At 38.7% G+C, this 26,724-nt stretch overlaps 2 protein-coding genes and 1 long non-coding RNA gene across 6 annotated transcripts; 2 read left to right on the top strand and 1 right to left on the bottom strand.

Annotated features, from left to right (window-relative positions):
- Positions 1–1,453: 1,453 nt before the first annotated feature.
- On the bottom strand, positions 1,454–15,817 carry LOC123868898 (peptidyl-prolyl cis-trans isomerase G). Of its 3 annotated transcripts, none has more exons than XM_045911561.1 (19): positions 15,444–15,817; positions 15,001–15,106; positions 14,422–14,509; positions 13,054–13,083; positions 12,281–12,420; positions 11,847–11,952; positions 11,025–11,201; positions 9,922–9,994; positions 9,695–9,796; positions 9,425–9,491; positions 8,585–8,653; positions 8,054–8,119; positions 7,047–7,170; positions 6,282–6,539; positions 4,834–5,982; positions 4,277–4,340; positions 3,789–3,879; positions 2,928–3,036; positions 1,454–2,608 (listed from the first exon to the last, which is right to left on the bottom strand). In XM_045911561.1, the coding sequence occupies exons 1-19, from the start codon at positions 15,636–15,638 to the stop codon at positions 2,539–2,541; spliced, it is 3,084 nt and encodes a 1,027-aa protein (XP_045767517.1). In that variant the 5' UTR covers positions 15,639–15,817; the 3' UTR covers positions 1,454–2,538. The 3 variants fall into 3 exon arrangements, with proteins under 3 accessions (XP_045767517.1, XP_045767519.1, XP_045767518.1); XM_045911563.1 differs by having other exon boundaries at positions 2,928–3,033; XM_045911562.1 differs by having other exon boundaries at positions 7,047–7,167.
- On the top strand, positions 6,567–25,446 carry LOC123868913. The gene is made up of 3 exons (XR_006796760.1): positions 6,567–6,576; positions 7,082–7,084; positions 24,938–25,446. It is a non-coding gene; the product is annotated as an uncharacterized LOC123868913 (long non-coding RNA).
- On the top strand, positions 16,141–24,676 carry LOC123868901 (heterogeneous nuclear ribonucleoprotein F). Of its 2 annotated transcripts, XM_045911568.1 has the most exons (9): positions 16,141–16,437; positions 16,936–17,064; positions 17,534–17,698; positions 18,396–18,534; positions 21,226–21,398; positions 22,266–22,378; positions 23,226–23,333; positions 23,836–23,968; positions 24,091–24,676. In XM_045911568.1, exons 1-8 carry the CDS (start codon positions 16,320–16,322, stop codon positions 23,962–23,964), a joined length of 1,074 nt encoding a protein of 357 aa, XP_045767524.1. In that variant the 5' UTR covers positions 16,141–16,319; the 3' UTR covers positions 23,965–23,968; positions 24,091–24,676. The 2 variants fall into 2 exon arrangements, with proteins under 2 accessions (XP_045767524.1, XP_045767523.1); XM_045911567.1 differs by having other exon boundaries at positions 23,836–24,676.
- Positions 25,447–26,724: the final 1,278 nt, after the last annotated feature.

Below are 26,724 nucleotides of genomic sequence, written 5' to 3'. Positions count from 1 at the left end.
ATCATCACAGGAGTTACCTACCACTAGGTGAAAATACAGTCAAGGGCTGTTAAAAACACTAAAAATAATGGTTTTAGAGTTCCGTCTTAACCAATTTAGCTCAAGTTCAGATAGTAAAAAAGCTGTGATAGCCTAGTGGTTAGAACGTCCCACTCCTAATCGAGAGTCGGGGGTTCACCTCTTAATTTTCAGTTATGAGCGTTTGTGCAATTTTATCACTTGCTTTAACGGTTAAGGAAAACATCGTGAGGAAACCTGCATGCCTGAGTTCTCAACGGTATGTGAAGTCTGCCAATCCGCATTGGATCAGCGTGGCAGACTATGGCCTAAACCCTTCTCACTCTAAGAACCATGGTGTTCAGTAGTGGGCCAGCAATGGGCTGATCATGATAGATAGTCAAATCCGTTCTTGGCTGTAGGTAAACTTTATAATTTCGTTTGTCTTCAAAACGGCTGAACCGATCTTGATGAAATAATTCGATTAGATCATAACTGGAAAATGATAAGGTCAAGGGGCGATACAGAATAAAACGAAAATGTCGAAATGAATTTTATTTACTAACTTAGTAAAATAACACACACAAATGCATTACATCGAATGACTTAATCTAGTAAAGAAAACAAGAATAATTTTAATCATAAAATATGTAGGTATAAGTACAAAATAGAATAGTATCAGAAAGTCAGATTAATGCACTGTAAGGCTTGGTTTCCACCAAAGCGGAATAATATTATCACGTCATCTTTGAAAAATCCGATTGATTTACTGAACACATCTTTTCTTAGGTGGAAACCGGGCCTAATAGGCGCTTTCAGACAAGGCGTAAGATATATAAAGCGTACTTTGACTTTACTTATAGTTAAAACGGGATAGATTAATGTCAAAGACATTGCAATAAATCCATCTCGTTTTATCTTTAAGGTGGATGCGACGGGTCTGCCCGCGAAATTCAAATTTTATTTGGTTTTTCTTAGCTCTAGTATCGACTATAAAAATTAGTCGATACTAGAGCTAATTTCTTAAACTGGACCCTTTCAAGTAAAGATTTTTATATAAACAGTGGAGATGATACTGCCATTGTCGCAACTAGAATGCCATAAGCCTACTTTGTACGTATTAGTTTACAAATTGCGAAAAACCAAATAAAATTTGAATTTCGCGGGCAGACCCGTCGCTTGCCCCTTAAGGGCCATGAGACCGGCCTGTCCGCGAAATTCAAATTTAATTTGGTTTTTCGCATTTTTTAAACTAATACGACAACGTAGGCTTATGGCATTTTCAATTGCGACAATGGCAGTATCATCCTCACAGGTTTCTATAAAAATCTTTACTTGAAAGGGTCCAGGTTAAGAAATTAGCTATAGTATCGACTAATTCTGACACAGTCGATACTAGAGCTAATTTCTTAAACTGGACCCTTTCAAGTAAAGATTTTTATATAAACCTGTGAGGATGATACTGCCATTGTCGCAATTGAAAATGCCATAAGCCTACTTTGTACGTATTAGTTTACAAATTGCGAAAAACCAAATAAAATTTGAATTTCGCGGGCAGACCCGTCGCTTGCCCCTTAAGTGAAGTCTGATCAAAGTCAAACTATGCACCATAGATCTAAGCCCATGTATAGCCTATTATCACGCGTTGGGTCGAGCGAACCTTTTGTTACTTCTCTATCTTGTAAAGAAATAAGGTATGAGACCTAATAGCTAAAAAGTTACCGAATAATGTATGATAGTCACTTAATTTTAAATCCACTGAAAATGAGGTTTTATTAATGCTCATTGCACATTACCGCAAGGTGTTGAAAAATTACATAGATGGGCTATATATGCATTGGTACTAATTGTACTGCCTACTAAATTTTAGAGTATTCGCGTCTTTATTTCTTTGAATATAATCGATTAAACTAAAAGAAAAAACATCAAATCATTGTGACGTCACATGCCAGTATTTCATAGAAGCTCGCATACTAAGAGCGTATTTTGACGTTTGATAAAAGATACTGATTTCACTAGTTGTCAACATCCCTATTGTCCGGGAAGTGGTCACGTGGTATGTACCCGTTATCTACATTTTAATGCAAGGTGTAACCAGAACACTAGCAAAAACTTAGAGTTATTATTATACTAGCTAAACAGAATCCAATGCCAATGACCATTTGCCTTATCTTGTAGTTTTAGTGATTCATTATTTTTCAAACCCGCAATGTATAGCGTGTAAAAATCGGGTCAATGCCCCACCTACGACGCGGCATTGACTCCGAGTGGCCTATTTACGTAACGTTCTAGCGTCAGTCAGATGTTTTATTTGCAATATATTGTGAATTTTTAAAAATGCAGGTTTTTAAAACTTTTCTTCGTAGTTTTATTTATGGTATCTTATCCGCAATAATCAGTACTATCGCCTGTCTTCGTTTTTGCTAGCGTTCTGGTTACACATGGTATGTTCCAGCTCTTGTTGACACGGTTGTACATCGTTTTGTTGGTCGGTCAGCTCCTCAAGCGGTATGGCTATGAATAGTTGTAATGGTGTCTTGATCAGTTGGATGATGACGAACGCCGCTGGCGACGCGAACGAGGGCTGCGTGAGCGGCGAGACCGGGTTCCCCTGTTGAATAACAATCATTTAATCGTTCATTAAGAGGATTCATACCCTCTGAGCCATTTTTAAGCAATTTTGACCCCTTATATTTTGTTAATCCCTGCATTAATTAATTGGAAGACAACATTTTGCAATTTGTTGATATTTTTTTTTTCTTATTGCCTAAAATACCAAACACGATTATTGAATTTTGGGTTTTGTGTAATCTTTGACGCTCACTACATCAAAAGTTACTTGTTCAATTAACAAAAAGAAATATATTTACTAAAGCAAAAGTCCTAAACTACTAAAATCCCATCTAATATTATGAATTAAAAAAAAACACCTGCTGCGACTTCGCCGGCCGCGTTCAGAGGAGCGACGTCGTCGAGACTTCTCGTCCCCAGAGCCGGAGGAGCCGCGGCTCGACGAGCGAGGCTTCTTCTTTGCTTCTACAGACAAAGTGGAAGCATTAAGGGCTACTATACTATGAGTATCTGCGAGATGAAGTTAGTACAGCGCTCTCTCTGTTACATACTCCCATATAAATGATAGAGGCAACAACATAAAGTTGAAAACTAAAACCCGACTGCGATCATCTTAATAAACGCTGAAATATTAGAGTAAAATTCTTTTTCTGTGGCTTGGTATATTTTAATGTTATTGTACATTTATATACATGAGCTCAGAATTTTCTCCTCTTTCATTTAACATCCCACTCAAAACAATAGCAAAAAAAAATCTCTTAGACCTCCACTTTTTTTGATGTAAAATCTGTTAGGTCAATTTTTTTCGTATAAAATATAGCCTGTCACCCGGTCCTTCACAACGAATCAATTGACACCTCATTCATCAAAATCGGCCTAGTAGTTTAGGCACTACGGTGGAACACACAGAATCTGGATACAAACATACTTACATACATACATAGACTGCTAAAATCATAACCCTTCCTTTTGGCTTTACCGCAGTCGGGTAAAAGTCTCAATAAACATGTTTTTAAATTGAATTTAGAATGTTTCTGAAAACATTTGCGAATAGATTTTCGAATGTTTTTGATAACATGTTTTGTGATTGGCTGGTGACTCAAATGGTTAACGCCCAGAGATTTCTGCCTCTAACATTTGTATGGGATTACGTAACAGAGAGAGCGTTATACAAACGGACAGACGGACGGATCGGACGCAGAAGAGAATGTAAGAATTACCTGGAGCCTTGTTCTCCCTCTGTTTCTGTCGGGACTTGATGAGACGCACAATCTCCATCAATTCCTTGCGAGCCTCGTTTCTTTCTTCCTCCTAAACCAAATATTGACATTTATTAACCTATTCGTTATATGGTTGACGACATAAAGAAGACAGATAGGTCACTATGGGCAAGAGAAGCACTAGACAGCCTCATTTAAGACCTGGAAGAGTCCTATGCGTCAGAAGACGCGCTGATCGCAAAGGAACCAAAGTGAGATATTTAAGTTAATATTGTCATGTAAGTTCAACAATAAAGGCTTTATTTATTTATTTATTAATCTATCCAAATGCTAACTTTATTCAAATAGAAACCGCACGTCATTGGTCGCAGATAACAGACTGTACCCAGTAAAAGTTATTTAGTGGAGAACAAATAGATCGATAACTCTCCCACTGCGCAGGTTGAATGTCAGAACTTATGTCTTGACGCCAACTCTATCCTAAATACCTTCTTTTTATCGTCATCTTCAGGGTTTTCTTGACTCTTTCGATCACGATTACGGGAAGTGGACCTGTAGAATATAAATATAAGGTTACACTCCTTACTCGTTTCTCAAACGTATTACGCTAATATAATTATTCTATTTTTGTCTAGTTTTGGTCTTGTGGTCTTGTTTTGGATTTGTCTTTGTCTTATCTTGGTTGTGTCTCTTGGTCTTGCTAAGTCGACTGTCTCACTCGGCAGTCGAAGTGATAAGTAGAAAATACCTATTTGAACCATATTATAGGTTCAAATATGTATTAGGGAGCCCTCGATCTATCTTTATTATACACTATCAAAGAAAGAGAGTCAAGTCAGTCACTATCAAATAAATAAATCACTGAGTTCTCATGAGATTTTTAAAAACCTAAATCCACATGGACGAAGTTGCAAAGTCGTATGCATTATCTAGTAGCTAATTATAATTAATAAATTATAACCATAGTGTAAGAGTAAAATAAGAAACTGGCAATCCTAGCTAGATTTTTGATCAGTGTCAAAAATAGATTAAAAGAAAATCAAACCTTTCTTTAGTTGAAGAATGCGTCTTCACGTCTCTTTTTCCATCTTCACGATCCCTTTGTCTGTCCTTATCACTCGACCTATCCCTCTTACTGTCCCGCTTATCCTCATACGATTTGTCCCTCTTGCCATCTCTTTCACGAGACCTGTCTCTCCTGCTATCTCTTTCACGAGACTTGTCCCTCTTGCTATCATTTTCACGGGATTTGTCTCTCTTGTCTCGCTTATCATCATACGATTTATCCCTCTTGCTATCTCTTTCACCAGATCTATCCCTCTTGCGATCTCTATCATAAGACTTATCCCTCCTGCTATCTCTTCCACGAGATTTGTCTCTCTTGCTATCTCGCTTATCATCATACGATTCGTCTCTCTTGCTATCTCCCTTGTCCTCATGCGATTTATCCCTCTTACTATCTCTTTCACGAGATCTGTCTCTTTTGCTATCTCTTTCTCTTGACCTACGTCTGTCATCCTTTTCTCTCGATCGTTCTCTCTTATCTGCTAATTTCTCATCTATGTCTCTTGAAGTATTTCTTTTGGATCTTTCGCGAGATTTATCACGTTTATCTTTTTCTTGCGACCGATCCCTCTTGTCATATCTATCTTTTGATCTCTCTTCCCTGTGTCTTGACGATTTATCTCCCTTATTAGCTCTTTCTCCCGATTTATCTCTATTACCATCTGTTTCTTTAGATTTATCGCGTTTAGATTCCGTTTCAATTGACCTTTCTCGCTTCTCGTTTATACTTTTAGCTCTATTGTCTTCTCTATCTCTAGAGACGTTTCTAGCGTCAATTTTTTCCGGTCTTTCGCGTTTGTCAGACTTATCTTTGAATACATCTATCTTTTCTTCTTCTTGTGATGGTCTTTTGTTATTTCTGTCTTTGGATATGCCTCTGATATCTTCATCCCTGCGATCTTGTTTATCAGAATATTTATGGCGATCTTTATTGTCAGCTTCATTTTCTGATTGTTTGCGGTCGCGGCCTTCTTTTTCCGACTGGCGTATTGTTAAATCTGGTTTTTCAAAGATTTTACTTAAATCATCCCTTTCGGAAGGTCTATGATCCCTATCAGCCCTGTGTCTATCGCGTCTTTCTTCCACCCTTGGTCTTTCCTTTTCGCGCCTTTCCTGAGGAGCTTGTTGCCTGTATGCATAAAAGAGTTATTGGTTTTTATTTAACAATTTAATAAGGAATTCGGTTCTACCTACAACTATCAAGAGTAGTTGGATTTCTTCCAGAACACTTAGGATTGGATCACCCAAAGTACTCAGAATTTATCCAAACTACTCTTAACTCGTAGATACCATGTGGTATATTCCAAAAACTTACTTTTCAATATTCAGAGGTTACACACAAATAGTCTCACCACAAAAACTTAAACAAGGTTTAACGTTAGTTAAAGCCGTATTTAAGTTTCCGCGATGAAAAACCATAGAACTTACCCTAACAGTATCTTCTCCTTATTCTTGGTAAAAGTACTACGCAACATGCTGAAAGGGTCGTATCCCTGATTGTCGTCCATCTGTGGCGGTTCAAACTTCGATTCTTCGTGAGTCACAGTTGTTATAGCGGAGGATAGCTTGGGCGCGACATGGCTGACGGTGGAAGCTAGGCCTTCGCGGCGTTTGGGTTCATAATAGTCTCTATCATCTCTGATATCCCTCTGGTTTCTGATACTAGTATCTCTGATTAGAGTTTCCCTGTGATCAAAAAATTATGATTGGTACTAATCTGGTTGTAATTATTATGTTATACAGTAATTTAGGGTGAGATTAATAGAGCATACTTTGACTTTGCTCAGACTTAAGATTAAGTTAAAACAAGACAGATTTCAAAAAATCTAATTTTTTTATTTTCGGTAACTTTGTTAACAATCATCTGTAGGAGGTTGGAGCCTTCTTTTAGAGAGAGGAGAACATCTGTGTCAGAAGACACCGCTCTTCCATAGCAATACAATATTATCTTATCTAGTGTGTGTATATGTGTGTGTGTGTGTGTATGTGTAGATTTATATGAGCGATATACATCTGTCTCGTTTTAACTCTAACATTCTTCATACGTCTCGGTCATACATTGTTAAAATCATATCCCTTCCTTTTGGCTTTGCCGTAGTTAGGTAAAAAGAGTTAATTTTAGGACACTTGACTAATCGAAAGCACTTAGAAAAGTTTTATTTGAAAAAAAAACTATTCTATAGCTGAACATACCTCTGCTTGGGGTTGACGCCCAGAGCTCGCGCCAGCATGTCGGCGCGTTCTCCTCCCGACCAGTACTGCTGGGGCGCCCTCCGGCGATCCGGCTTGCGTTTGTTAGGCGCCTCACGATCGTCTGCTGGGAAATTGCAGGTTATAACAACCAAGGTAACTTGCCGCAATGTTTTGAAGCATGCTTGAAGATGTCGTTGCCATCTTTGAGTGGTAGAGAGGGGGGAGGGGGTGGGGGAGGGGGGAGGGGGGGGGGGAGGGGGGGGGGGGAGGGGGGGGAGGGGGGAGAGAGAGAGTAAACATCGCGTGTCTATGTGGTTTGTACCACATAGACATATTACTAGTCACACACACAAGCATACTATTACAACCCTAGTCTAGGCCACATAATCCTGAATTGCTATTCTCGAAATTGACACCAATAATAAATTGTCAATCAGCAGTATGGGGCCTATAAAAACGGTGCATCTCGACAAAAGTTAGTTCTTCAGTCATACCTGTGCCATAGGCTACAGACCTGGCATTATTGCTAGCCGGCCAGGCCTCAGAGAAAGACTGCAGAACAGATTCCGGTCCGAATAAACCCCTAATTAGGGATCCGGGAAGTAGTGTATATCCAAGTACTCAGTGACTAAGTGTGAACAGACAGTAAATAAACGGGGTGTCTATCAACTTCGTGTTTTAAGAGCACTAAGACACTTCCACCAACTAGTGCGAAATTTTAAAAAATTGCGGAACCGGCAGGTTCGAACCTGCGTCTGCCCTAGGTATCGCGCCATCAGCCAACTAGGCATTCCGAACCAATGGTAAATTATTTTGACGATTCAAAAGCACTTGGAAAAGTCTACTTGAATAAAAATTTAATCTAATCTATTCTAGGCTACGGTTAACTTAGCCCAGTGCCGAATTTAAGATAATATGTATTTCAGTTCAGTACTTAAGCGACTGGGAGACGCAGAGATCGAATCCTGCCAGTTCCTCAACTTATAGTTTTTGAAGTTTAATCATACCATCATGATCGACGTCTTCCTCGAAGTCTAGCGCGTTGTAGTCGATTCTCTCATGACGCGATGTATCTAAACAAAAACAATCATTTTTTTTTAAATAGCTAAATGGGCTTGCATTTGATTGCAATCACACCAAGAAGATCCTGATCCAGAAGCAACCTGGAGATCGTCTGCCCAGAAGGTGTCTATTCATTCTTTTTCTGAAGGTACGAATATTATAGCTAACGGGAACAACGGAAACCATTCCACATCCTAGCAGTGCGTATTAGAAACGAGGAAACAAATCACTTCGTACGGGTCTGTGGAATTTCGTCTATGTAGGTATAGGTGCAGACCTTAAAAAAGAACACCAGCCATTCTCCCCACCTCAGTCACCCTTACAGCGGTCCTTGATGGTCCTCGTTATGAGCAGAGACCCTTTGAAAAAGGACCCCGGATGGGTTCGAAATTATTCGAACTCACTTCGACTAATTACCCGAGTCCAGCCAGTTTTTAACAATATTTAAAAAAGAAAACCAATGAATTATGATGTACCTATAGGTGTATCACATTCGCCTTCCTCCTTTTCTCTCGGCCTTTCCGGAGTGCCTTCTTCACCCTCTCCTGTAATACAAATCATGTTTTTAGGGTCCCGTAACTCAAAGGGGCCCTTATGAATCACTTTGTTGTCTGTCTGTCTGCACATAACACAAGTGAAGAAAAAATCCGAACCCGTGTATTTGTCGATCAAATAAAGTGTTTACAAAATCACATCATAGATGGCACTGTCTGTCATTAACTTGCAGTGTTGCACAGCTGTTGGAGCGAACATAATATTATTATACATACTGGTTTGAGATCATGTTGTCAATCATGTCGTCGAATTGGACGTATTTTATGAAAAATATTCCAACGCACCATCAACTCAAAATTATTACGAAAAAATTGATTGGTGGAAGGGTTAGTCGCATAGATGTTTATCAACAATTACTAGAGGATGCCCGCGACTTCGTTAGCGATTTAGGTTTTTAAAGATCCCATGGGAATTGTTTGATTTTCCGGGATAAAATGCCTATGTCAATTACAGGGACGCTAGCGACCTCAGTACCAAATTTCATACAAATCGCTTAAGCGGATGGGTTTTTAGGAATCCCAAGAGAACTCTTTGATTTTCCGGGATAAAAAGTAGCCTATGTCTGTCCCCGGGATATAAGCTAACCCTGTACCAAATTTCGTCAGAATCGATTACTGTTGGGCCGTGAAAAGGTAGCAGACAGACAGACACACTTTCGCATTTATAATATTAGTATGGATATGGATGAGTTCAATGACATTGTTGTTGGATGAGGACATCTTTTCGAATGAGCTTGTATATATTGCTTTTAATAAACTCACGGCTGTGTTGTTTTTCAACATGTCTGCCCTTGGACATATTATCTTGCTCGGGGTGCTCTCGATCCATCTGTTTAAAAAAGTTTTATTTAAAAAAAACTTTATGTTAAGGCCGAAACACACTACTGGGAGTTAAAATTGAATCCTCACTGCTGCAGCTAAAATTAAGTTGCGTCAAAAACCGGTCGGCAATCGCAAGTCCAGCGTGCTTTAATAGAGGTCGCTGAAACAAACACTTGGCCGAGCTTGCTGAAGGAGAGAATATCATCTTACCTCCAAATGAGCCAGTTTGACGATGCGTCTCTGCGCTTGACGCCAGTGAGGGGGCGTGGCCGAGCGCGAGCGGGAGCGAGAGCGAGACGGCGTGCGGTAACGCTGAAACAAAACACAAGTTACGTACAAACCGGTCGTTTATGTCTTATGTTATCTGCCTATTGAATACTTAAGGCTTAAAAGGGCTAGAACCCAGAGCCGTAAAGCCAGAAAAAAAGGTTACTTACAAACACTCCACGGCCTTTTATGATTCTTCCACTGCGGGTGTAAGAGTGACGCTCGCGTTCACGGAAGCGCATCCTGTATACAAAATAAAATATAACTTATCCGTGCTAAACAAAAGTAATTAGTAATTTGATTCACAAGGGGTCAAAGTGATATTTTGTTCCTCGAGGGTGTTATTTTGAATCCTGAGGAGTAATAGCGAGGAATTCAATAAGTATACGCCGCCTGAAAGTAAAATAGTTTGGCCCCGAGTGACACACACTTTTACCATTACTACCTAGCAAACCAATCAGAAGAGAGAACTCCCATGGGAGCAAAATGAAATTATCCCCTAATGCCAAGGTTTGTTTTTGAATAAGTATGATGAACAAAAATATACATTACATTGATTAATACAAAACTTCATTATAATAAGGAAATAATATACCAATAATGTAACTTACATCAAAAATTGACTAAAGCTGCAAGTCAAAACAAAATTTATTTGATTATTCTTTAATATACCTATACTTTAGCTCATACTTGCGACTTTGTCTGTATGGACTACATAAATTTCAAACCTTTATTTTACCCCCTTAGGAGTTGAATTTTCGAAAATCCTTTTTTAGCTGACTTCTACATCATAATAGCTATCTGCATGCCCAAAATTCAGCCTGATTCATCCAGTATTTTGAGCTGTGCGTTGATAGATCAGTCAGTCAGTCAGCTTTACCTTTTATATATTAAGATATCATTCTTTGTCTACCTGTCTTCCTATGGTATCACTTTGAGACAGCCAATCGCGGCAGGAGCCAGTGTCTCAGTACCAATAAATCATGAGCCCATTGCCGTTAACTGTAACACTAATTTAATTGGTTACGTGTTTAACAGAAGTGAGTTTGTGACCCCTATTTTCGAATGACAAATTATTAGAAATGCGCCTTCCATGCTTTGTCATTTACTGGAATCATGCCTCAAACAATGAACCCGCCAGCCATTTTGAATAATACCTTTCTCTATCCCTCCTAGGGTCCATCCTATACTTGTCCTGGTCACTGGTATTTCACGAGAATCGATCTTGGATTTGCTGGTGAATCCGCCAGCCATTTTGAATACTACCACATACCTTTCTCTATCCCTCCTAGGGTCCATCCTATCCTTGTCCTGGTCACGCCCACCTCTCATCAGGAACCTATTGGTGGGCACTTCGGGTATTTCTCGAGGATCAATCTTGGATGTGGTCACGAGGGGGTGAGAAGGCGCTTCCGGGACTTCCTCATCGGCTGAGCGCTCGGAATGATGGCTGCCAAAAAACAATTTTCCTGTCACATCAGGTACGATCGGCCACAGAATTCGAGTAGCAATCCCGTGAAACTATTGCATCAAACACCTGTCGCACTTATGACCTTTTTCTATAAACACTCCATACACACCTAACGTATATGCATAACCGTGCCACGCGAATATGATCATTAAGATGCGAACGACTTACGGCAAACTTCGTACCACCAAATACATCGACTAATAAGTGTAAATTAAAATTTATAACACCCCCGACAAGTGAAGGTTACAGTAACAAGAAAAGAGCTGATAACTTTCAAACGGCTGAACCGATTTTCTTGGATTATAGCTAAGAACACTCTTGAACAAGCCATCTTTCAAACAAAAAAAAACTAAATTAAAATCGGTTCATTAGTTTAGGAGCTACAATGCCACAGACAGATACACAGATACACAAGTGAAACTTACAACACCCCTCTTTTTGGGTTGGTGGTTAAAAAAGTTGACATAAATCACAGACTGCTTTTGTTCAGTTTTAGCAAGTTTATGTTTGTTTATTGTACTATAACTTGGTATGTGGAAGACCCTTCAAGAGACTACATGTCCAATAATGGGCATGTCTATCGATTGATGATGATGTTATGAAAGGAGTAGTGTGTCTGCTTACCGTTTCTTCTTCTTATCCTTTTTCTTCTTTTTCTCTTTCTTATGAGATTGGTCTGACTCTTCTCCACTCTCTTTCTCCTTTGCCTTATCCTGCTTGCGTTTTTTACCTGATAAAATTAGGAAAATAATAAATCCTACTATTATAAACGCGAAAGTTTGTATATGTATGGATGGATGTATGTTTGTTACTCAATCTCGCAAAAACTACTGGACGGATTTGGTTGAAATTTGGAATGGAGATAGATTATACCCTGGTTTAACACATAGGCTACTTTTTATCCCAGAAAATCAATGAGTTCCCACAGGATTTTTAAAAACCTATATCCCCGGGAACGAAGTCGCGGACATTAAGTAGTAGAATAATATACACATGACGTCAATCTACAAAACGGTAGGGTAAACTGCCCTATTGCAGTCACCGTAGTCAGTAATTACCATGTTTGAGTCGCACGAGCTGTCCGCAGTTGGCGACGGTCACGTCCTGCAGCGGTCGCGCGTTGCGGTCCACCGGCAGCGCCTCCAGCTGCCGCACCAGCGCCGCGCCGCCCACCACCGTGCCGAAAACGCAGTGCACACTGTGGCACCACACACCAAACTTTACACGTTTCCAAGTAAAACTTCTTTAGGTGTGACTTGAGAGTAATTCAGATCTTTTTTCAGATGGAAATAACGTTTGCGTTACTTCGACTGACCACCAAGCAGAACAGCTGTTTTGAGGCCGCCATCTTTTATATCACCTATGTGTTTGAGCATCGCAAATTTTTTTTTCAATTGTGGATAGTTGGAACAAGTTTTCTGACTGCTTGGCAGTTAAAGATATTTTCTAATCCATACTAATATTATAAATGCGAAAGTGTGTCTGTCTGTCTATCTGTCTGTCTGTCTGTCTGCTACGTTTTCACGGCCCAACCGCTGAACCGATTTTGATGAAATTTGGTACAGACATGGGCTACATCCCGGGGAAGGACATAGGCTACTTTTTATCGCGGAATATCAAAGAGTTCCTGCGGGATTTAAAAAACCGAAATCTGGATTTCGGTTTTAACTAGAGGATGCCCCCGGCAGGCGAAGCCGGGGGCATCCTCTAGTTAGTAATAAACAAGTATTATTTCATCAAACCATCATATTTTATTTTATTGGACTTTATGATATAAATTACCAGTAAAATTCTGTAAAATTATATAATTGTAGAAAAAGTAGATACTCACTTGTCGAGATGCGGCGCCGGCTGTGTTGTACTACAACACACAGAACACAACAAGAATGATAGCGCGCCGCTCGCCGCCGCGGCCGCGTTCTATGACACAACACTAATGTAAATGTGTGCCCGCATGTAATGTTACAAGCACATAGGTCCCATAATAGGGACCTTTACCCTACTTTTGTCAGAGGCATAATAGGACTTTTTTTTTCTCTAGAGAAAAATAATACACAAAATATATAAATCCGTCCTGATGTATTGTTACATGCATGTAGACAAAAACTTTTATGTAGTATGGGCTGCAACTCATTTTTGCTAACAGCATAATGTCCAATGTCATAGGAATTTTGATAGCTACATAGGACACAATTTTTGTTTGAAGCAGCGCTTCTATCCATACTAATATTATAAATGCGAAAGTGTGTCTGTCGTATGTCTGTCTGTCTGTCTGCTACGCTTTCACGGCTCAAACGCTGAACCGATTTTAATGAAATTTTGTACAGACTTAGGATACATTCCGGGGAAGGACATAGGCTACTTTTTTCCCGTAAAAACTAACAGTTCCCGCGGGATTCCTAAATACTCATCCGCTTGATCGATTTATATGAAATTTGGTGCTGAGGTAGCTTGTGTCCCTGTAATTGACATAGGCAACTTTTTATCCGGGAAAATCAAACAGTTCCCACGGGATCTTTAATCCACGCGGACGAAGTCGCGGGCATCCTCTAGTAGGTACTAATTTAGCCTAATTTATATAGGTCGCATGATATATACCTTAGCTCTACTTTTAAGAGTAGCTTTAATAATTTTGATTTGCACCTAGGGGATAATACCACACAAATGTAAATGTGTGTTCTTCAGTACATCTTGAAACATAGGTTTCATAATAGGGAATAGGGATCTTTACCCTAGTTTTGCTTGTATTTTGTACAATGAACTACTTGTTTTAGTAACAAAAGCATGTTTTATCCTTATCATCATTTTCACAATTTTCTGAATTTCTCCATAACCAAGTCCATAATCAAAATAAAGTCTAAGGGCCTAGGGATAAGCTGCTTAGCCCTGAAATCACTGGTTTATTATTTATATGGTTTGTATGGTATGTGTTATTAAGACCTAAACACTCATTTAAAAAAAATTAGTGTCTTTGTGCAGAGTAATTTTCAAAAATTTTGAACCAATTTTGACAGAACTATTGCAAAAAGGAAGAGGACTATGTATTTGAGAAAAGTAAAAGCTTTAAATTATATAGCATTTTTAAAAGAACCAACATCTACATAGATGTTGCAAGTCTTAATTAGAAATAAAAGCACAATTTATTACAATAAAATTTTAAATACAGTTCTTACCATTGGCCGTTAGATTTTTAACTTACATAAAGAACTGGGAACCATTTGTGTCCTTGCCCCTGTTAGCCATGGACAGCAAGTAAGGCCTATCATGCTTCAGCTCAAATGTCTCATCTGGAAAAAATAAAGTAATTTTTTAACATGATCCAGAATCATGTTATATTAGGAATAGAATAGATTTTCTCCTTCTGAAAGACCTTATATTTGGTTGATTAAACAAACAATCATCATCATCATCATCATCATCTCAATCTACTACTGAGCACAGGTGAGTTAGAGTGAGAAAGGTTAGGTCACAGTCCAACACCTGGCTGAGTGTATTAGAGGGCTCCACACACCTTAGAGAACAATATGAAGAACTCTCAGACATGCAGGTTTCCCCACAAATTTTCCTTCACTGTTAAAGCAAGTGAGATTTGTTTGCTTAAAATGCATGTGAACTCTGAAAAGTTGGAGGAAGCTGACATGTTAACCACCAGGCTTAACTGCTTAGCAAACAATATCAATAAAAAAGATACTTTACTATAACAATAAAGAGTAAAATGCTTGACGTCGGCTACTAGGGTTATTCACAACACATACAAATGGAAACTGTCAACACTTACCTTCAAAAGTGCCTCCGTAAATAGACTCCCCGCCTGTTCCATTTGCATTGGTAAAGTCACCTCCTTGAATCATAAAGTCTTTAACCACTCTATGAAACACCATGCCCTGTAAAAATTTTGCAGATTAAGAAATATCAAAAATATGCATATATATATTTTCCTCTGCCTGTGAATTAGTTTATAGCACTGGATCAGTAATGTTATCAACAATTCATTATTATTGTGAAAAGTCGTACATAATATAATTTAAGTGAATTAAAGCCTAGCCTTAGAGCAATGGTTTGTGGTATTTCCTGTATTATTTCACTTTTTACCGTGAAAAATAAGTTCCCACAGGATTTATGAACCCTAAATTCATGCAGACTCTTGTAATTTTCATATAATCTACCAGAGCGAAGGCAGGCCGGGTTAGCTAGTAGATTTAGGAAAAAACATCTACTAACCTTATAGGTTAACGGTTTGCCAGTAACCTTCCCAACACCCATATCCCCTGCGCAGAGCGCCCGAAAGTTCTCCGCGGTCTTCGGCGCTACATCATTAAACAGCTCAAACACTATACGGCCGGAGGGCAAGCCCCCGATCGAAATATCCATAAACACACGATCCCGCTGGGGTTGCTCGTCACCGTCCACGGTCATTTTGGTTAAAAGTTATCACACACCAAACTTAATTAAACACTTTAGTTATCTCTTTTGTAAGCAATTAAAGGCTTTCTGCCTACAAATTATAATTACTTAGCATCTAGAAATACATGGGAAAAACATGTTTTAGCACACAAATCACGATGCGATTGACAAGAAATTGGAAAAATTCGTCAAAAATTTGACTAATTTGACAGTTGACATTTGACAGCATATATCACTCGTATGCGCGTCATCATTAGCGATGCGCGTTGGCGAGTTGTTTTGTTTTCATCGATTGTTTCTATTGTTCAAACATTTCGATGGTTCGCGGAAACCATTGAGGTGTTTGAATGACTATTTAATCATAATCATAATTATACTAAGCACTAGGATTATACCTCAGAATTCAAAATACATAATAGTGTATAATTATACTAAGATCATCGATGTATAATGATACTCGATATCGAAAAGAATCGGATTCGGACCGGCTTATTATCGGCTAGTACATCCCTAGTTCATACTTTTTTAACCACGCAAAGAAAAAATTTCTATTTTTAATTCTATCAGCTATCTTAATTCATAGCGCGAAACGACGCTTTTATTCTTCAAAAAAGCTGAAATACTCGTACATCTATCTTTTAAAGTGTAGCGTATCATTACTTACGCCCGAACATTCGTAATAATAGTTGAAAAATGTTGGGGGCTGGCGATGGTGGCCACATTATCAAACTGCGTGGTTTGCCTTTCTCCACAACGGTTCAGGATGTCCTCGAGTTCTTAGGTGGTATTTCGGTTGTTAACGGCGAAGAAGGTAAGGTATTATTAGTAATCGCAAATCCAAAATATTTGCACAACACAACACTGATAATGGCGGCAGATAGGAATCAGGATGCCGTACAATCGATAGTTCTAAATGTTCTTACTTTAGTTCTTTGTCCTAGAAAATCAAATCCCCATGGGATTTTAAAGGCTCATCCATTTAACCGATTTAGTCAAGATTTTGTACAGAGATAGCTTGCATCCCAGTAATGAACAGAGGTTATTTTTTATTCTGAAAAATCAAAGAGTTACTGTAGGATTTTTAAGAACCATGCAGCTAGTAAATATTATAATTTCTTATCCCCTTTTTTTTTTCTTCTTTCTGGGCTGGTTTTTGCACTTACATGTTTCCGTCTGTGGTGTGTGCTTGTCCCTTCCTTCCAAATTTTTCACTCCAGCCATCCAAGTCTAGTTTACATTTCACATTGTAATGGAAGAATTAAATAGTTAAAAGTTAACTGTTGTGGTAACTTGTTTTCACTTTATGCAGGTGTCCATTTAACTGAGGTGCGACCAGGGAGGCCTTCAGGAGAATGCTTTGTAGAAGTGGAGACGCAGGAGGATGTGGATCAGGCTCTGAAGAAAGACAAAGAGCACATGGGCAAGAGATATATTGAGGGTACGAAGCACATACATATTAACTAATATGATTTTTTCATTTTTTTTTAAGTATAACTTCATTAGGCCAACTCAGATCTTTTTTGAGGCAAAAGTCGTATTCACTTCCTGTTACTTCCATCTCTATTTCAAATATACCACCAAACAGAACAGCTGTATAAAGTGACCTAACAAGGTGTATTAAAGTACCAAAGTATGACCATGGTTCAAACAGAAATATTGCTAGATAGTAACATACAATTAGTGCTTTAGATTAATTTTATTAGTGTTTTGCAAAGCTGTTATAAAATTCCAGATAGCGGAAGCTCAGAATACAATTTTATTTTAAAAAGTGTACACAAATTTGTAGATGTGTGTGTGGCCATATGCATAGAAACAGAGACTACATAGATATTGGTGCAAGCTTTACTCACTTTTTAAAGAATACATTTAGCACTACAACTTTTCACACAGAGCAATGATTTTTCCAGTATTCTCTACTGACCGTCAAGACATGGAATGGGCTCTAAATGCAATGCGTCAAAGTGAGAATGGCTTTGACAGCATACCCAATGTCAACGATGAATATGGCATTGTCAAGCTGAGAGGCTTGCCTTTTGGCTGCTCTAAAGAAGAAATTGAACAATTCTTTGACGGTAAGTCAAATATCAAAAAGCATTTTTAAGTTTTTTTATTTCTTTCCTAAATTGTTTGCCTTCTGGGGATGTGTAGGCAAGTCACATCAGAAGTAGATAAATAGATAGAGTTAAAATAAACCTTTTTAGTTTTTCAAAATAGAAATCAAAACATAGCATGCAATTTTAGAAAGATAATGGTTGGTTCACATTGCTAGTATTAAATTTTCAGACATGTCATTATTTTTGACATAGCCTAAGAGAAGCAGCTAGTTAAATGTTAAAATTTGAGATGGTTTTTTAAATATTTTTTTTTAGTTAGTTAATTCTTAAATGGTTGAACAAGATTGCTATAACAATTAAAATTACTTTTTTTTATCAATATTGTAATGAATTCTACTGCTCATTTGCTCATACATAACTTGCACATTATCAACTACACAACTACATATTTCAAATTATAATTGTATTAATGAACTTATTGAATTTATTTAGGGGCTTGTAAGTCAGATTAATAATTTTATGAACTCAAAAAATATTTTAATATTAAGTCGGTAATATTTAAAAAAAACTGTGAAACCAACCTTATTCATTAATAATTTAGTAAAAAAATACATACAAAAAGCGAGAAACTCTTAGAACTACATAGGAATTTACCTAAGCGACAATTATTTGGTATACAAGTATGATATAACAATGGTTTTGTTGGACGGGGCAGGGTTGACGGTGGCCCAAGACGGGGTGCACTTGCTATCGGACCACACGGGGCGGGCCTCGGGCGAGGCGTTTGTTTACTTCGTTGACAAGCTGAGCGCTCAAGAAGCTCTCAGCAGGGACAGGGAGAAAATAGGACACAGGTGGGGGGTTACTATGTATTACACTGTGGTGTACGGTCACAGGTGTTTGGCAATTTTGCTTGTTTTACAGTGTACAAATAATTAGGGGATTTATGAAACCAAGCTCAATTCAAATTTGTTAGTAAGTAGCTTGTGACTTCTGCGTGGAAATACCTAAAGTATTTTAGAAATCCCATAGGAACTTCGATTTTCCAGGATAAAAGTATTATCTTCAGGATACTATTCTTGTGCCAAATCATTGCTTTAGCGATTGAGCTGTGAGAAGGTAATAGACAGATAAATGGACACATTTTCGACATTCATACTTAAGTATGGAGTAGTTTAATATATTATTATGTCAGTCGTATCTGTTAATGATTACAAAAAATGAACATATCACATATTTTTAAGTTTATTGAAGTTCCTTGTTAAACGACTTCCAAATACGAGAGGTTTTTCATTTCGGTGCATTTTTAAAAAATTCTATATACTTATTCCTACATACAGAACAAACCATAAACAATAAGATAAAAATTAAAAACTTAATGCTAATGTTTTCTGTTGAACAGTATTTTAGTATATATTTTTTATTAATTTTAGAATGCTTTGATTCAAAAGTACTTTTCACCGAAAATCTATTTTAGAGTTTAAATATTACTATAAAAAATATTTTTGGTAAAGTTACATAATCCCTAAACAAACAATGCATACCAACTGTATTATGCAAAATACATGTATCGGACCTTGGTTTAAACTTGCTGTACATCAATAATAACACTCGCTGGCACCACCTGATTGTAAAAAATATCTTACTAAATCATTGCATAGTAATATTGCCTTACACCGTCATTATATGACTACGTACACCACATTAACTTCAGTAAAATGGTGTAGAGGGTTATTATGGGACCCCTTTTTATTTGGATCTGTGATTTATAGAATACACATTTTTTCAAAAAATAATTCAACACTCATTTAGCATTTACAATGAATCAGGACCATAACTACTACTAAAATGCTACAGAAACTTTTCATCAGGGTTTTCATTTAACTATTTGACACATTTCAGTTCTATAAATCATAGTTTCTTTTAATATTTTGGAGGTGTTTGATTTAGTTAAAAATTGGGTTAACTTAGTAAATTAAGGGCTAATCATTAAATATTTGCTGCATTTCTATAATGCTTCTCGCTGTGACCTTGTTTTGGCGAAAAAATCAAAGGCAAATATTTTTTTTTTATATAAAAGTTTTAGTTTAATTTAGCTACTTTTTCGTTTTTTTTTTTTTTTCTAGACACAATATGGCCAATTCTGTTTGACCCAATGCCTAAACTAATCTAAAATGTCAGGTCTAAATGTATTGCCATCCCTTTCATAATGCTCCCGGCAGAAACGGATAGCACTAGATTTAAACCTGTCAATTTAGTTTAGAGATTATGTAAGTTTTGTGCCTAAAATATGACAGAATTCATAATCAATGTACAATATTTTGTTATATCTGATTTGATTTTTATAGTAAGAAATCTTCTACTTACCTTAAAGTGTTTTGTCTATGATTTTTTCTCCACAAAACGTCATATTAGTGAGTGACAGCATATAGTAATGCACTTCTTGATTGGTTATTGAGTTGTCAAAGGTTGGGCGATCGAAGGGCGGGAGCGGGACGACAATATGGGAGGCACGGCGGGGAGACGAAGACGGGGGAAGAAGACCAGTGGATTATATAAATTGGTTTTATTTACATTGGTAGACTGTAAGGGCTTATACTGTGACATCAGAATTACTGGGTAGAATTTAATGGTTGACTCTGTGGCAGCAGAGTTTATGGGTAGACTGACATGTTACTCTGTAACACCAGTTATATAACAATTAATTATCATATGTTTAAAAATCTTTTTTTTTCTCAATTTATTGTATTAGATAGTTTATTGAGAAAGGCTTGATTTTCTACTTATGGCCAAATATTTATTTTCTTCACCACATTAGGCTATCTACTTATTGTGTCATGTAAAATTAGTTTATTTATCTAGAATGAAATATATGTCTACTACATACAAATTGCTTCAAATCAATTAGGATGACAAGAAGAATGATCGAATGATGGTTATATCTGTGTGTGTATGAGTTTTAACTGTGTGTGCGTGCGTACTTTGAATAAAATAACGAATTATGTATATCCTTAACATCCCATTCCATAGTTACAGGAAAAAGTCCAAAAGATTGATTTATTTCTCGACTTAAAAAGCAGACATAATTATTTTTGTATGGAAAAAATTGACTTGTGGGGTGATCCCACTTTACAATAGGAATGCAAACCTACTGCAAACAAGGCTTTATTATCACTTACCTTTATTTTAGGATTGTGTAATATAAAGTAGAAACTGACTAATAGACATCAACATACAACTCAACCAGTTGGACATAGAAACTTGAGATTTTGATGTACGGTCGGCCTCAGAATTCGAGTAGCAATTCCGCGAAATTATTGCATCAAAAACCTGTCGCACTTATGACCTTTTTCTATAAACACGACACACACACCTAACGCATGTGCATAACCGTGCTACGCGAATATGGTCATTACGGTGCTAAGCGACTTACGTCCTTTGACTGTACACGTACACTTTTCCCTATAACCTAGACCCCCTCAGAAAGGAAGTTCGACTCGACTACGTAATAGACTGAAATGACATAAACCGTCTTCCATTTACAGGTACATTGAGGTGTTCATAAGCTCGGCAGAAGAGGTTCGCGCGTACGCTTCTCGGGTTCTCGGCGAGTTCAAGTCGTCGCGCGGCTATCGTGCTACGCCGTACGACCGCAACGACAGATACTCCGGCGGACGCTTCGGCGGCAGGGGCGGCCGGGGCGGGGCTATCGGACGAGGTAATATAACAACGCTTGTAGCTACATAGAGGTACATAAGCTCGCCAGAAGAGGTTCGCGCGTACGCTTCTCGGGTTCTCGGCGAGTTCAAGTCGTCGCGCGGCTATCGTGCTACGCCGTACGACCGCAACGACAGATACTCCGGCGGACGCTTCGGCGGCAGGGGCGGCCGGGGCGGGGCTATCGGACGAGGTAATATAACAACGCTTGTAGCTACATAGAGGTACATAAGCTCGCCAGAAGAGGTTCGCGCGTACGCTTCTCGGGTTCTCGGCGAGTTCAAGTCGTCGCGCGGCTATCGTGCTACGCCGTACGACCGCAACGACAGATACTCCGGCGGACGCTTCGGCGGCAGGGGCGGCCGGGGCGGGGCTATCGGACGAGGTAATATAACAACGCTTGTAGCTACATAGAGGTACATAAGCTCGCCAGAAGAGGTTCGCGCGTACGCTTCTCGGGTTCTCGGCGAGTTCAAGTCGTCGCGCGGCTATCGTGCTACGCCGTACGACCGCAACGACAGATACTCCGGCGGACGCTTCGGCGGCAGGGGCGGCCGGGGCGGGGCTATCGGACGAGGTAATATAACAACGCTTGCAGCTACATAGAGTTACATAAGCTCGCCGGATGAAGGGCATCAGGTTCATTATATCAACTGAGATAGTGTCGATAGAATAAATTCGACGTCCCATTCCCATCACTGGTTGACTGGACTTGATTTATGACATTTCAGTTATGAGTTATGATCAATCACAACAAATTATTCTCCCCTGTCCCTCACCAACATTTTAAGATCTTTTTCAGTCAAAACCTTGTGTAGGTGGTTAGGCTTAGTGGTCTGTGGTCTCAAATAAATTTAAATCCGTGCAGGCGGTGGTTTCGGCGCGCGCGGCGGCGGTGGCGGCGGCGGGCGGCGCGGCTCGTGCCATTGCGTGCACATGCGCGGCTTGCCCTTCAAAGCCACGCCGCAGGATATTGCCTATGTGAGTATCATCATCTCTATGCGTCATTAGTCATTACCGTGTCAACCCATTGCCTGCTCGCTAGACTAACACCCGTATTCACAAACGTTACTATGAAAACCTCATAGTAACGTTGTGACAGTGCTCTGAAACGCATAGTGTAGGTTCCACCAATCAGATGACTGTGTCACGTCAATTTACAATGATCTGATTGGTGGAACCTTCACTATGCGTTCGAGCGCACTGTGAGACCTCATAGTAATGATTGTGAATACGGCCGATAGACCGTTTAACACATAGCATGAGAAATAAAAAGTGGGCTTGACCACTAGGCTAAGGCGCGGTCTCCACCTAAGCGGGGAAGAGAGGAGATGTGTTCAGTCGATTAATCACATTCCTAAGGGATGACGCAATAAAATTATCACGTCATATTTCAAAAGTTATACCAGCAATCAGCATCAACACCGCGAGCGAAGCGCGAAACTCTTGATATATTTACAAAAAAAAAAAAAAATTACTATTATAATTGCGAAAGTGTTTATCTCCCTGTTAGATATTACCTTTTTCTTAACCAAAATTTGATAAGTACTATTCAGTGATAGCATTCCGAAAATGTATATTTTTAGGCTCTTTATCCCAGAAAATCAAAGAGTTGTCACAGGATTTTTAAAAACCTTAATCCATGCGGACGAAGTTGCGGGCTACTATTATAATTTAACAACAAAAACAAAAGCGCGAGCAAAGCGAGCACGAATTTAACATAATATTCACAAAAAAGTTGGTAAATGCAAGAACTACGCTTATTGTTTCTTGTATATCATGGACTCCCGCAAAGTAGCCAAGTATCCAACAATATATTTGTGTCCAGTTCTTCAGGCCGATCCATCCAATGAACATCAACATCCTGTACGACAACAGCGGGCGGCCCAGCGGCGAGGCTGACGTCGAGTTTGAGTGCCACGAGGATGCCATGCGGGTAAGTTTACTTCAGGAGTGTGTAACCTAGTTTATTCTTGATTTTTAGAGTCCAATACCTCAAAATTATTTAATATTGCTTCAAAATGGTGGAAAATGAATTTTAAATTAAAGTCTCTTTATAGTCTAAAGGTTTCATCAGTACGTAACAGTTTAGCCACCAGTACAACTTTGATAGCTCATAATATCATATCTCATAAACGTGACACTTTTGAAGATTTTGTCTCATACAACACTTTCGTATTGATGCCAGCTATTGATTAATACGGATACTATGCGTGGCCGTTATTTTGGGGGAAAAAAATGGCGGGCTAATAGGTAGGCCAAATTCTTCAAAGCTACTTTAGAAACAATATGCTCAAGACCGAAAGTCATGAAGTTTGACAGTTCGAAATTAAAATAAGTGTGTCTGTCCTTTTCTTATTACATTGGCAAGAAAAAGATGCGAATACTCTTTTCTACATACTATCAGAATCAATACCAGTAATTACTTTCACTTACAGGCCATGAGGCGGGACAAAAACAATATGGAACATCGTTACATCGAGCTGTTTATGAACTCGTCTCCTGGTGGCGGTGGCGGTGGCGTCGGCGGTGGCTTCAAACCCAACCGCACCTTCCGCAACTACTGATGACTTCCGCACTAATATACACAAAAAAAAAGTTATGTACTGTCCGTACTCTCATCTCCCGGTGGCGGCGGAGGTGGCGTCTTTGGTGGCTTCAAACCCAACCGCACTTTCCGCAACTACTGATATTTCCGCATTAATACGCAAATATACACAAAAAAACTTTTTATATACCGTCATCACCTGGAGCTGCTCATCAAGCTGAAAAATCTCTGATGATAATGTGAGAAGTTTACTATTGCGAATGAACAATGACAAGTGTGTTCAGACACCTATATAATTTTCATATTTCAGAGAATTAAATTTAGTTGTATGTACTTAATAAATTAGTCTGAGTTTTTCCTACAAACTTGTCCTATTTTAAATAATAGCAGGTCCACAGCAAATGGTATAGGCTCTAAAATTCCGAGTTCTACGTTTCGCGTTAACCATTCCCTCTCACTTACACATTATATTTGTGCTTAGTGTGTGAGCGAGACATGATTAGGGTCCCTTCGTTTCGATTCGTATCCTTACTAACACGAGTAATAAAATCTTGGAATGGCTTGGATCTCTACTTAATGAAAAATAGTTTACTGTTTAACTGTTCAATGTCTCATGGGTCATAGTAGTAGAATTCAAATACTAAGCTTAGAACTCAAGTTCACTGAAGTAGCAAAACCTATTCGTAGTGAATATGCTATACGAATTCTATAAAATATATTTCTAAAAATAACTATGTATTCTTATTATTTTGCCTCAAATTGTTAGTTTCATATCTCTAATTTTCATGAATAAGCCTTTGCACGAAATATTTCGTTTTATAAAGGTGCAAACACATAACTGTGTTGTTGGGTGTCGTGACGCCACAAGAAGTTGGAATCATATTTTATCAATTGAAGACGTGCACACCAGATTTGTGTGTACAGTGTGTACTAGTGGCATACCAACACACAAACGACTTAGTTCTCCGGGGAAGTATGTCATTTTTTGCGAGAATAGAAACGTTTTTCCCCCGAAGGGTAAAAAACGTATATTTAGGTTTCAGCCGAAAGGCTTGACCCACTTGAGATAACCCTTTAGAACATCAGCGCCATCTAGTAGTTCGTAACGACACAACCCGAGCATTGATCCGTATCGGCTCGGTGATTTGTGGAGGGGAGTCAGCGCACAGGCAGGTGGTGTCGGCCATTTTAATTTCAGTACCGATTTCAGGAATCGAAGCGAGGTGAAGCCGGTAAGGTATTTAATGGTGGGTCAAGCCTTTCGGCTGAAACCTAAATATACGTTTTTTACCCTTCGGGGGAAAAACGTTTCTATTTAGGTGTTCGAGCCTTTAGGCTTGACCCACTTGAGATGTTTAATATCTGCCGGCGCTGACTTAGCGTACTGTGACTATGTATGGAGTATGATTCACTTAAAGATTATGTTCCATTTAGGAATGAGAAAATCAGATATTATTTTCTTAGTGATTAATATAAATCTTTCATCGTAATCACTAACATAATGTTAATGTCATAAGTTTTAATTTGTACCCGTTTACACAATCACAGATATAATAATTCTAAATTGTGAAAAAAAAAAACTATTAATCACACATTGTTAAATTTACAATAACATTTCTTGTTCTAACCTCTACTTCCTTAAATAAGTGTTTCAAGAAAGTTGAGTTTCTACGCCAATTACCTTTGCGTAGTGCCTCATCAATATTAAGGTTCTTGTTGACCCAGTTGTCTGTAGCAACAGCTGACCTAAAACTGCCGAGAGAGGCTTTTTTGTCAGCCTTTAGCATCTTTCAGAATTAGCCTTAACCCGCCTGCTATTACAGATCTAGATGCTGCTTTGACTCTGTTCCGCGTAGTGATGAATACGTTTGTTAAAGTTGGGTCTGCTTTCCTCTGTTGTTCTGATTTGTTTATCAGTTTTGGTATCCAATAGCAGAGGTCAAAAAAAAAAATCTTATCGCTCCTCGACAGGTACCAATCCGATTGCTGGTAATTCGCATTATCCGTTTTTTGACCCAAAAGAGGGCCAGAATACGATTTGCTCTCTTGTAATTTGACCGTGGTCCGCGTCTATGTGGAGCAAAGTTAAATCATGAATGCGACGACCTGCAGCGAGGAGTAGCAAAGTTGCCACGTGTTGAGAAATTTTAAATAAACTGGAAACCTCGATTTTCCTCTGCCAATCCAATTTACAAGATCCATTCCAAAATGTAAGGACATCGTATAGGAGAATTCTTTAATAAAATTGCTTTAATGGTTTTCTTCACTAATGGATGGTCACTTAGGGGAGACATGTTACAAGGCTTTGTGAAGGTAGAGATTTCTGACTTATGGACCAGTACAATTCTTGAGGCTAACTTTTTAACTTCGTAAAGATGAATTGAGTATCTGGCTGAGTTGCCAGGATTTGTCGTCTTTGGAGATACGTTGTTGTCTAATGTCCATTGTAACCATGCTCTCCAAGAGATCTGTTGGTTCTAAACATGGAGTGTCTCGAGGCTGATTGTAATATAGTGCGTTTCAATTCGCTCCAATTTGTTATCTCATGGGACCAGCCCGTACTTTCCATACCTCCAAAAAACAAATTCCGATTTCTGAATGTTCCAAGATTGTAGGTTTGTTTGTAAGTCCAGAGGTGGTCATTAAGATTTTGAATTCTGTAGGAAGCCTGTGCCCTCTTCTTCACTTCGGTCCCCCAAAAAGCTTACTTCCACTTCGGTATCACTAAGAGGTAGTGTCCCTGGGAATCATTCAGGTATTGCAGCACACGTGGAATTAG

Source organism: Maniola jurtina, chromosome 10, assembly GCF_905333055.1.
Source record: "Maniola jurtina chromosome 10, ilManJurt1.1, whole genome shotgun sequence".
In the NCBI taxonomy this organism is placed as follows: Eukaryota; Metazoa; Arthropoda; class Insecta; order Lepidoptera; family Nymphalidae; genus Maniola; species Maniola jurtina.
Note: the sequence above shows the minus strand (reverse complement) of the source record. Positions and strands in the feature narration are given on the sequence as shown.